Source organism: Numida meleagris, chromosome Z (genome assembly GCF_002078875.1).
Source record: "Numida meleagris isolate 19003 breed g44 Domestic line chromosome Z, NumMel1.0, whole genome shotgun sequence".
Lineage (NCBI taxonomy): Eukaryota > Metazoa > Chordata > Aves > Galliformes > Numididae > Numida > Numida meleagris.
Window position 1 is genome coordinate 57,208,473 of NC_034438.1, and position 12,944 is coordinate 57,221,416.

A 12,944-nucleotide genomic window follows, 5' to 3' on the forward strand; every position below is an offset into this window, starting at 1 on the left:
ATCATACAAACACTGCAGTTACAATTTTCCTTTTTTTTTTTTGTCTGCTGGGAGAAATGGAAATGCAACCAAAATATGGAGTATCTGCTTTCTTATGAAGAGATTTTTCAAGGATGTCACTGTGTTACTTTTTTTTTTAATTAAACTATTTTATATTATATATGTTTTAGATGCACTAAAAACTAAAAGCTAATGGTGCTGGAATGAAGAATTGCTGGAGCTCTGCACCAGTGGTGTGACGAGAGTTCCAGGCTCTGTCTCCTAGGTGGGCTGCAGAACTTGCTTGCCAAGCTGAGCATATGTGAAGGTCACAGCTGATGCTGGGAAGCCAGAACTTATCAAGAAGTCACATCACTGCACAGATCACAAATGGCAGATTTTGTTCTGCTCTCAGGAAAAAACACTGTCCAAACAGTGCTGGGTGTGTGTTTGTAAATTCTGATTCTGCAGGCACCAGCTAATCTCCTTGTTTTGTCCTGCCTGCAATATAAAAAGCCTTCTCCTGGCTGCAGCTCTGACCATGGAAGGAACCAGCTCATGAAGGGAGCAGCTGTGTTACAAAGGGGGATGAACACGTGTGGTTCCATAGGTGTCTGCAGTCCTCTGCGAAAATGTGTGAAGAAAACTGTCTTGCTAAGAGGAGTAAGTGCTCTGAATAGGTACAGCAAGGTAACTGTGTGATGTGCTTCTGATAGAGCCTGTGTGAGCTGTCCTGCCTCGCAGAATATTGCTTTTCAAATGTTTATGTAAACTAATTCAGTTTAGTAACTCCTCTGCTTGGTGTTTCAGGTCTTTTTTAGCCTTTCAGTGTTCTATCGTGCACTTTTGCAGTGAGGTGATAAACTGATTTTGTTTGTACAGGTTCCACTAACAGTGAGGTTCTTCTGTGAACAGGTGATGGGGCTGTGCTGGCAGAGTGCAGATCTGTGTGCTGGGAGCCTTCGTGCACTCCCCAAAATCTTCTGAGCAAGCTATATCTGCCTGTTTCTGTTTCTGTGGGTAATACTATGCCTTGCCTGTCAATGTCATAGTGCTAGTGATGAGTTAATAATTAACCACCTATTTCTCTGTCATATACTGTAATTTCACCAGTGAGGACCTAACCACCATGAGAATTTCTGCAGGTTTCCTTGGCTGTTTAAACTGTTTAAACTCATCTGTTTAGCTGAGTCTAAATTCAGCTGCGTTTTTGAACTACCTTCTTTAAAGCTAATTTGTGTTAAATCTCAGCTAGCTGCAGCTGCTGAAAGGCAGAGCACACCTGCAAGGTGTTGAGAACAAGATTAGGAGACTTTATTCCGCTTTTGCAAAACTGTAGCTTCTTGTTTAAATAATAATAAACACTGAACTCTGCAGTTTATCATCATCCAATATGCAGTTCAGGAAAAAATTACTACATAAGTTGTCTGGAGTGGAATAGTCTGGAAATTATCATCTGTATTTAAATGAGGCAGGTTAACCACAGCAGAAGTTTAATTTCTGATTTGGACCTCAGGCGAATCATAAAAAAAAATGTCTTCAGTGATTACATAACTTTAAGGGTGTGAGGGAAGATTGCAAGAATTTGTATTCTGATGCCAAACAGGAGCAGGCCTTTGTTTATTCACTCCCAGAAGTATTTTTTGTCCTGAATATCCCAAACCCAGTAGCTGCATTCCAAATCTCTGCTGAACATATAAATAATGGAAATAGCAAATTTCAGTGAATATCCCTAATTTTTCTATGCTCATTTTCTGAAAGCAGATATTCTTATGCCTATGCTGCTTCAGAGAAATTTTGAATTTGTATTTGTAAACTTATTTTACAAGTAACTTATATTAAACATAAACTCCAACTCCAACATCCTCCAGCGAGTATTAATTTTCAAAAAGTGCATGTGTTTAAATGTGCAGCATGTATTTTCAGATTTATGTATAACAATTGGGACGTTTTCAGACTTTTATGCAGCAGTTAAGGTACTTCTCTTTATTTAAGATTAATGCAGTGGTGGCATAAAAGCTTTTAAAATATTTCTTCAATAGAAGTTATTTATGAGAGGAATTCTAAAGAAACACTGATACTCAGTTTTAGAAAGGAAGAGAGAGAGAATTTTTTAAGTGCAAGAATACCACAAAAATCTGTATGTGCATGTGGGTGTTTGTGATTTCTAAATAATCTGGTATATCACAAAATTGGTTTCTGATAGCAGATCAATTCCAGGTGCTGTCCATTAGTTTATGTTTATAACATTGCTCTTGTAGTACGCTAAAGGTATAGTCAGGAGGTTATTTGACTTTCTAAATATATTCTTTACTGAGATGACAAATTGATTATTTGATGTATTAGTTATTTCAATGCCACTGTCACATACATCTTCAGGTGTCAAGAATGCTGCCAACTGGAAAAAAAATTGCACAAATATTTTGCCAGGTTCTAAGAATTAATCAAAAAAGTCTATTGGTTGGAAAAGGAATATTCTTTGTTCACAGTGATTCTGCAGTTTGTACAACTCTGATACATAAACCTTACAGACTTTTCTCACAAGCTAGAAGTTGCCAGTATCTCTAAATGAAGTACTTCTTAGTCTCCCTTCCCAGACCTTCTGGTGATTAGTGACAGTGGATGATTACAATACCTCATTTCTTGTAGAGAGGGACTCCATTTCAATTACCTTTTTATTTTGATATGCTTACTAAGAATTGTTAAAAGTTTTTGCTGCAGTGAAGCAGACTGTAATGTGTTCATTAATGGACTTAGGTGTACATTCATAGCACGCAATCTTGGCAGCTAGGCAACTTACTGTGCTTAAGTTTAGATTTATTCTTTGAGAGATGCCTGGCCTTTCCAGATGGGCCTTCATCTGTGTACTTCCCTGTCAGAGCAGAAGCCTGAAGTTTGACTGCTCTCTAGTTATATGAAATTGGAGGATTCTACTTTAAATTCCCCTATCTTCTCTGTGTTGCTTTCCTTGTTTTTATTTGGTATTTTCTGCACCACTGTCAAACTCTAAAGCCAAATTTATTTTGTGAAATCAGCAGTGGAAAGTCTTTATCATGGAACCGATGAAGAAGAACATGTGCCATTGATGATGCCATGAGAGCACTGAAAGATCCCGTCGTTCTCCTCTACTTTATGCAATGTTGCAGAGATTGGTGATGCTGCTGTGTAATGTACATGACAGTGTTTCATGAGCATACTGCATCTGTTTAGCCCTGGTCCTGTAAGGGCATTAGCTTACAGAAACAAGACAGAGCAAATAGAATTTTTTTTCCTGTTGCCTCCGTATGTTAAACAAGAGACAGGTAGTAGAGGTCAGCTTGATGACTTTCAGAAGTGGATCTGATAAGGAGGAACTATATTAAGTAGGCAGGTTTTAAACCAGATCTTCATTTGTCAAAATCAAAACTCTTCAAGACTCATCTGGATGTCTACCTGTACAACCTGCTGTAGGGAAAGTGCTTTAGCAGGGGATTGGACTAGATGTTCTCCAGAGGTCCCTTCAACCCCTATGATTCTTTGATTCTGTGTATTTTAATCCAGCAAACAAACTCATTTTTCTACTTGGCAAGTATCTTGCTCTGTGGGCAGGATATAATAGTAGTAGTGGGGGAGAGTTTTTTCAGCTGCCTCTTTTCTCTCTTGTAGAACATAAGAGATGTTTTACAGAGATCTCTGGGTCTGTTGAAAAGCTTATACATGTGAATAAACTTGTTGTCTCAGCTGTATTTAACTGCATAGCTTACATAATCATTCCAAAAGAAGCTATTAGTTAGCTTCTTTGTCCTAATTATATGTTTAATTAAACTCACTAGAAGTCTTTAAGAGAAAATAGTTCTATAAGCAATTAGAGATAGCTCTTCTTTATTACCTGTCACTTAAAGATTATCATTACTAAAATGAAGTACTTTCAATTACTTTTCAAAAGAGAAAAGCTCATTTGCTACGTTATAGCTGTAGTTCTTGAAAATATTTCGAATGTGCTTTTCTGTGAAGGCACAAGTAAATTGACTATTTTTTTCTGGCTGATGAGGAACCAAATACTAATATTATTCTCTAAACTTCAGCTGTAAGTCCTCTAGAAGAGTACGCTGCTGCCACTGGAATTTCAGTCTGCTCTCTTCTGAGTCACTGTCATCCTCTCTTTCTAGAAAGGGAGTGCTCTTGTGATGGTTCTTTTTTGTTCATTTGTTCTGTTTGTTTTGTTGTTATTATTATGTATTTTAAATGGCAGTTACATTGGTGTTTTATAAGTGAGTGACAATGCTTTTTACTTCTATAGTTCCAGAATAGTCATATTGTAGCAGTACTGCCATAAGTATTAGTAATTCATTCTTACTGTTGTAAACGCCTTTCTCTTTCGTTACCAATGGTAAGCAGATGACAGAAAATGTTCCCTAATCCACTGAAATCTGAAGTGACTGATAGGTAGTGTGTGCCTCCTAACCAGTGCCAGCTAGCTGCACGTGCAGTTGAGTGCCTTGTAAAGTTAAGAGGAACTATAGTCATGGGATTTAAAGTTTTCTGGGTATAAATGCTGACATTTTCTTCTTTGTTCCTTATTTCTTTCTTAAAAATGGAAGTGGTTATGTCTGAAAAAAAGAAACCTGTCTACAAAGCGATTCTTGAATTATCAAATCTGAATGGACTACTAGATAAATTCATACCGTTCCTAAAAGTGTACAGAAAGATCTTCTGAGCTATTTAAAAGTACGTGAAGGAATAGATGAAAATCAACTGGTCCTTAAAATTTAGTAGCAAGTTTTCTTCTACGTTTATGCTTATTCAACAAGCACATTTTCTTGCAAGTGCAATTCAGCAACTGTTTCACATTTTAGGTTCTTACAAATGCTATGCTTTGTCTTACATTTCTACAGGAAGACCTAAATTACTGAATTTTTTTAGAAATGCATTATAACCAGCATTACTTGTTAGTGAACATGAACTTGTCTATATGGATCATGTAGTTTGTTGATTTAGATTGATTTCTGTGGTCAGCTATTTTTGGTTTTGAACTCATTTTCTGGTTGGTTGATGGTATTTTATCACTGCAGCGTCCGTGGTCTTGTGGATGGCCCAGTCACGGGCTGCTGTATTTTCTGAGCAAATCTTGCGTGAATCCCAGCTTTCTGTTGGCAGACTAAGAACGCTCTTTCAATCTTAACGCCTTTTTCTCATTCATGTCTGGCTTTTCTTTGGGTCATGCGGTATTGCTGTCCTCCCATATATTCTGATACAGGTTTCCCATTTATGTTGTCATTATCAGTATATTGAATGTCTTTGAAAATGGTGTGGCTGGAGATGAGGTGAGATGGTATTAATCCCAGAAACAATTCTAGGATTTAACAGCCACGTATTCTACAAGATGTTCTGGAGGCACATATTTATTTAAGACTGAACTTACCTTTTGTGTGTCAAACTGACATTTTTCAGTATTTTAGTGTTTCTAGGCTATCTTTCTTCGGCTCATTTGAGCAGGACAGGGCATTTTATTATTGCAATTTTTGTGTTTTTATTATGTACATATAAAAAATAAAAATCTGTGCTTATGGTAGCCAATCACATTTCATGCAGAACACACGCTACCCCATGGGGTAGCTGTTGTAGGTCAGTGCCCAACATTGCTCACCTTTACTGGTGTGGATGGGGGCTATAAATTGAATAATTCATAGCAGGGTGATGTCTTGAAAAATGTTACTTTTAGTTGTTTGAATTATGAAAAGTACTTATTGGGCAAGGCAACTGTATGTGAAGAGCTGCAATGAACTTTTCTTTGAATACATCAAAATGCCTGCAGCATGTAGGAGTTCATAAATTGATATTAATGGCCTTTAAAATTTTCTGTTAAGAATATTTTCTCGTTACTGATCGTAACTAATACAAGGTTTGCAAAGTAGTGTGACATAATATTTTTGTTTGGGAACAGAAACTGGCTGGCCTTAGCTTATATTTTCTAGTGATTGCTGAAACACACAAAATTGTAAATTGTTAAATAAATGTCTATACAAGAATTGATGCTGACAAAGGCCAAGAGTTGACTTGCAGTTCTCTTGGCATGTGTTATTCAAATGACAGTGAAAGAAACTTAGTGGCTTCATATTACTAGCTTTGTATATTCAAATACGGTAGGCAGTCTGTAACTGATGCTTCTGTTGACATAGATCTAGTACTTTTGTTTGAAGCATGTAAAGAAAGGGATGATTAATGCTTATACCTTGGACATCTATTGAAAATGTCATTGAAATCTTAATTTTAAAATGCAAGATTCAGTTCTCTCCTTTTATATCTGCTGCATCAGGATGTACCTTGCAATGCCACATACTGCACTTGAGAGTGTGCACGTGGCAAATGGAAACAGCTCTGGATCAGCTTGGTGAAGCGCTATCAGCAGAAGGCCCAGGTTGACAGGTTCATAGCAGTGTTACCTTTCTTTGGATGCTAGTGATCCTGTGCTGCGGTGGGAGGTTTAAGATATAAATTTAACCTTTGTCTTTCATATCTGTGACAACATTACAAGGAGCTGATCTAATACTTCACAATTACATCTAAAATTTTTTGCTGTGTGGTATCGTTAAAACTCATGTTAAAAACAGTCATTGAACAGAAATATTTCAGCTGAAGGTTTTGAGGACATTCCATTGAAGGCTTTTCAACACTGTATTAAATGATCTAAAAGTAAACACATTTGCTGTTAATAAAACGGGCAGCAGGTAGGTACAGAAAGGTACAGATTGTACTTGGAGTGACTTTATACGTAGCCTCGAAAAAAACTCCAATGCCACTTTCTAAATGCAGTCAAAATTGGCCTTTGCCTGTACACTGGGAGTTAAGGAATGCAGATCTCATCTCTAGGAGAGCGGAATAGTACCCTGGAAAAGAGAAATTATAAAAGGGATCTACAGGTCCTAGCTAGCAAGCAGTTCAGCCAGAATGCCTAATGTAACATGTCAGCAAAAGGAGCTGAAGTGACACTGAGATTTATAAAATCATGACTGCAGGGAGAGCTGATTTTACTTCTGAGCAAGGTATGGCTGAGAAGGACATTAGAATATTGCATGCAGCATCTATGTTTTTAAGAAGACATTGAGAAATAGAGCCTTGAGTATAAAAATGTTTTGCAGGCTGAAGAAAATGCCAGAGTAAATCTTAAAGTTTTATATGCTTAGCTTACCTAAAAGGAGGTGGAAAACAGGTGTACCTTAGTAGAGCAAAGACGATCTCCTCAGTAGATTTTTCCCTGAAAGTCTGCTAGTGCTGAGAGAGGGAAACAGAGATAGTATCTGGCTTCTTTATGCAACATTACATAAATCTAAGCATGTCAGTCAATTGGTAAAGACAGAGCTCCCTGCCTTTAGATCTTGTTATGTAATATCTAGAAAACTATTTTTGAACTTACTAGGATGATTAGCTTTGAGAACAACTTCTCCAGGTGCATAGCAGACTCTTTGCACCTCGGAAGGGTCTGTTTTGTCCAAACAATCCGATGGACACGGTGGCAGGCTAGTAGGTTACAGTGCTATAGAACATTCAGAATGAGTGATTTTATAAGGCTCTGAAATCTGGGGGGGTAAGTGAAGAAATGTGGAAACCTGAAAATAGCCCTTTTTTTGATATATATTTTTTTTCTTTTCTTATGGTTATGCCATGAAACTTATGCAGTCAGACTACACTCACTTGATCTTTTATTTCATGAAATGCATATTATATTGTTTGTAAGGGCATTCCTCTCTAGAAAGCATGCAATATGACTAAGGAATTTTTTTTTGACATTCTTTTTAAAAAGTTTTATTGTCCTTATTTGCATCCTATTTTTTCTGAGATTTTCAAAAAGAATTTGTATGCAGTAGAGAAACACTTGCATTGCTTTTTCTTTTTTTTTTGTTCATGCAAATATGGCACTTTTGATTGATCTGCACCTTACTTAAGTGAGCAGTCAGAATTTAATCATATCATTTAAACTGAAATCAGAAGTACTTTAAAGCAAAGGAGCTTCTGTACAGTAGACAGAATAATTATGTACAGCAGTGTCTGACATAGTGCATTCACAGGTGTAAGAACTTTATCAAATACATTCTTCTCCTTTTAAATTTTCATTATTTAGTGTGAGAGGCACTCAGCTCACACAGGGCTTTTGGCATTGGAGTATCACAGGTTTCTGCCTGTGTTCAGAACCTCTCAGAACTGCAGTATAAAAGAACAGATTTCATGCAGTCATTAATGAATTTGTTTACAATTTGTGTTCACATATTCCTATACACAGGCATCCTGAACTGGGGAAAAACATGCCTTTAGTAAGGACGTGATTACAAGTAGGGTTGGATTTAAAGCGTCCACGTCTTGGCAAAACAAAGGACTGAGGGAAAGAGCAATTTGAAATTGAATATGTAACACAGAAGTGAAGGTATTACACATTAGAGAAGATGTAACCACGTGACATGTAGAGCACCTGAGAGTAATAGAAGTAAGACAGGGTGCTGTCAGGTACCTTCTGAATGCAGTCCTTTGAATAAGACTTTTAACCATACCACACTGAGGAACTAGGAATCTACCTGAGAAATGAGATACTGTTTCTGTCTCCTATTTCTGCTGCTGTTCTACAACTGTAGGTGAATTTAAACCCTTGAAATGCTGGCTCTGCCCTCTTTGCACCCCCCTTCATATATTTATGAACATGGGTGAGATCCCCTTGAGCCTCCTTTTCTACAGGCTGAACATCCCAGCTCTCTCAGACTTCCACTAGCAGGAGAAATGCTCCAGTTCCTTGAATATCAGTAGCCCTTCATTGGACTCTCACCAGTATGTCTGTATCTGTTTTTCTGGGGAAGAGAATATGAACTGAATATGAAGATTTTATTATATGGCAGCTATACCTAAGGAACCTTACCAGTCACTCCATAACTGAATGCCAGGCTAACATCCTACAGAATCAGTTTTTATTTTGTAAAGATAAATAGTTAATAATAGGAACAGGTAAAAGCAAAATAAAAATAGGCCAGAAAACTCAATCTTTATTCTTGAAAGGTGACCTCTTTTTTCTGCTTTACTCTCGGTGGGCCATCTCGGTGGGAACATCTTGGTGTTCCAGGCATGGTGTGCCATGCCTGAATTTTTGTTTGAGTTGGAATTTTTACTGGCATGCAGAAGGTGTGTTTTTGGATGCAGCTGGGGATTCATAATCAAAATGATTTCATTACAATAAGTGCATTTAACATTATCTCCTACTGAGTATTTCCCTTCTCTGTGCCCCTGTCTATGAATAGAAACTAAAGGACTGTGGAGACATTCAGCTTTTCTCAGGAGTGGCATCATCCATTGTGAATCTCTTTGAAAGGGATGCCGACAGGAAAAATCTTTGTTCCTGGAACATCCATTGTCTGATCTCTTCCAGTGTCTACCATCTTTAAAATTTGATGCATAATTTTTATACAGTTCCTCTGATACTCTTAGTGTTGGACGATTTCATAGGGTTTGTCATAACTGCCTTTGCTTAGGTGAGGAAATCTTCCAGTCGTCTGGGTCCACGGGTATTTTTGCAATTTCTCAAAACTAAAAGCAATTGGTCCTACATTTTCATAGTATTTGTTGAGAAATTAGAACTGTACTACAGCATATTTCAACTCTTGGTTTATGCCACTGCAATTTCATACAAATCTGAAAATTATAATTACCTAAAATTTTCTTGAAGCACCTTAATTCCAAAATCAGTTAATCTTCTTAATTTCCTTTGCTCTGAAATGTATGCAGATGTAATAGACTTTCTGTCTTTTGACCCATCTTATACTTGTTGTGAGTTAATACAGTTTAAGAAATTCTGAATATCTGAGCTGCATCTGGTGTTCTGTAATCTACCTCTCTGTTGTGGACAGTATTTCTGCACTTTTGGGGCTGTAGCTATTCAACTTGCATTTAGTTAAATTTTATGCCTCTGGAGCAAAGAACTGAAAATAACAAACCCTACCCCTTCCCTGTTTAGAACAACTCATTAAGCAGTTACAGTAACTGTTCTTAAATTATGGTATGTTTGTCAAGCTCACATTAAATCATCTTTAAAATGTATATGTATTTATATTTATATATATGTATATATATCTATCTATATAAACTTTGTTCATAAACAAAGGTATCATGTATATAAAAAAAAGCGAGTGGTACATAAAAAAAAAAAAATAGCAGAGAGGTAATGCACTAACATACATTTCACATTCTCTCAGGAAATAGGTTAACTGAATATTTGATAAAGAGTCTCCAGACTCATACAGTGGACTCTTGTCTGTCCCCAGTTAGTTCATTTCAGAGACAATGCAGTCTGGGAGCCTAACTTGTACAAGCAAGAATGTTAATTTTTCATATCATGTACTTAAAAGGAGAGTCTTTGAAGGGTTTTGAAATGAATAGACTGAAATGTCAGATATAATTCTGTGATTGAGGAAGAAAAAGTCTTGAAGGACACAGGACTTGGGAACCATTTTACTTCCTGTGTATAGAAATGTATACAATTAACCTTAAACAGTTTCAGAGTTCAGCTCTGCTGAGTACTGGCTGACTCATGTCATGTAGTATATGTTGGTGTTTTGCCCTTAATCAGTTTTCTTCTTATGCTGAGCTTTTGGGATAGCCAGTTGCTACATGTAATATAGTGCTATTTTTTCCTGTTTTGTATGAAAAGTTCTTACATGTTCTTGTGGATTTCTGTATCCCTAGAAGCTTTTTAAAAATGAATAAATTATCAATATGCTTGTTGCCCACTAATTAGATTACAGGTGTTAGGCATTTCAGCATAGAACAGTCTGAATCTAGAATTAAATGCAAGTATTTTGGACGATGTATTAAAGAATGTGTCTGTGCTATGACTGTCAAAATACAAGTGTGAAAACTTGTATTCAGCTATCCTGATTTTTCAGACTTTTCTGGACTAGTAATTTTTGGCTTAGTTAAGCGTGAGTATTACTTTTTTTTTAGTATTCTTAATTGCAAGATAGTTATGAAGTTATATAGTGCCCTTCCTGTTACTCCCAAGAAGAGTCTGCCTTGAATCTATTTTGGATCTAGTGCTTGATGAGTCCAAATAAAAACACCCCTCAAGAATTTCCCTAGTAAAATTAGTTTTTGTGTTCACAGTTTCCCAGTCTTATTTACACTTGTTTTCTTGTCAGAGGTTTCCTGAGAAAAAAGTAAGTGCACCATTTAACAGGTGCTGAAAATGGGGGATACTGAACAGTAACCTTTCTACAGTTCCTCAAGTGTAGAATTCAACCTGACTAAAAGGGTTGCTTCACCATACAATGCTAATAACTTTTGTCAAAGGGCATTTCCTATTCAGCAACAAAACTTGTGTTGCAGGAGATTATGCCTTTCCAAACTCCGTTTTGGGGGGGGGGGGTAAGAAGATAATTAGCTGAAAGGCAGGAGAGCAGCAATTACTGACAGAAGGTCTGCATAAAAATCAAGGGAATTGAACTGATAGGGCTTATTAAAAATATACACAGGCTTCTTGAAATGCCTAAACTAAGATGCTGTAGGGTTTTATAGGCTAATAGTAACATTACTAGAACTTCACAGCTGTGAGACAGATAAATCCATGGTGTATGTGTCATCTTCACTAAAGGAGTCAATGAAGATGCATTTTTGAGCTCTGGCTTTCCTTCATTAGACAAAACTTTATACAGTATCATCATGTTATGCTGTTTTCTTAGAATATGTGATTTTTACACCATTGCCCTCTAATGTTTTATTCTAAGAGTTGCTATGTATTTGTGGGATCATGCTCTTAAATTACAGCTATTACAAAATAAATGCATTGATTTTCTTTTTTGAAAGCTAACTTGAGACTCTGTCTCCATTGCTCCCTGACAATAAAATATTACTTACTGTTATTTCAAAACTGCTGTAAACTTACCGTAGAAAAAAGCTCTACTTAATTTAGTACATCTTTTGCTGCATTACAGATAGAAATAAGGTAGCTGAGATGGAGGTTTTTCTGACAGTTTTAGATCTTATGCTTCAATTTTTGTCAGCTGCCGTTTGTTTTAAATGAGGAAAGAATTTCAGGATCTGAGACTCAATCACGAGTTTAAAATGATAGTGCTGCACTTTTGACATCAGTAGCTGAACCGAGGCTACCTAGAAAAGCAGAGTTTTCTGAAATGAAGAGGCAAATTTGTAGAATCACAAAATATCCTGAGGTGATGAGACCATGAGAATCATCGCATACAACCCCCGCCTCTGTCCAGCACCACCCAAATTTCAAACCCTGTGTCTGAGAGCACTATTCAAATGCTCCTTCAGCTCTGGCACTGGGGCTGTGCCCACTGCCCTGGGCAGCCCATTCCATGCCCACCACCCTCTGGTGCAGAGCCTGTCCCTAACCCCCACCTGCCCCTCCCCTGACACAGCTCCATGCCGTTCCCTCGGGCCCTGTTGCTGTCACAGAGAGCAGAGCTCAGCGCTGCCCTCCGCTCCCTGTGAGAAGCTGCAGCCGCCATGAGGCCTCCCCTCAGCTCCTCTGCTCTGCACTGAGCACACCCAGGGGCTGCAGCTCTTCCTCACACGTCTTCCCCTCCAGACCCTTCTTCATCTTTGCCCTCCTTTGGATGCTCTCTAATAGCTTGAAGCCCTTCCTATACTGTGGCAGCCAACCTGCAGGCAGTGCTGGAGGTGAGGCCGCACAGCATAGAGCAGAGGGGACAGCCCCTCTCCTTGCCCAGTGGCAGCTCTGGGCCTGGCACACCCCAGGGTACTGTTGGCCCTTTGGTCTCCAGGGCACACTGCTGCCTCACATGTTCAACTTGCTGTTGACCAGGACCCCCAGCTCCCTTTCAGTGGCTGCTCTCCAGCATAATTCAGAAACAAAAAGATGAAAAGGTGCAGATTTGCCAGATTTGTTTCTGTAAATACATATTGATGCTGATTGTTCCAAATACATAAATCTAATTAACTTGTTAGACTGATTGTTCAGAGCTCCCTTTGGG

The 12,944-nt window shown here is 37.9% G+C and overlaps 1 protein-coding gene across 6 annotated transcripts in view; it reads left to right on the forward strand.

The window, feature by feature from the left end:
* The window catches only part of MCTP1 (multiple C2 and transmembrane domain containing 1), a 228,381-nt gene continuing 215,930 nt past the window's right edge, over positions 494-12,944 (forward strand). For 3 of the 6 annotated variants that reach the window (XM_021380048.1, XM_021380050.1, XM_021380049.1), the window contains exon 1: positions 494-642. In XM_021380048.1, coding sequence (XP_021235723.1) covers positions 538-642 — 105 coding nt within the window. In that variant the 5' untranslated portion in view covers positions 494-537. Of the gene's footprint in view, positions 670-12,944 lie in introns of all 6 variants that reach the window. The other 3 variants (XM_021380054.1, XM_021380053.1, XM_021380051.1) reach the window with 3 other exon arrangements.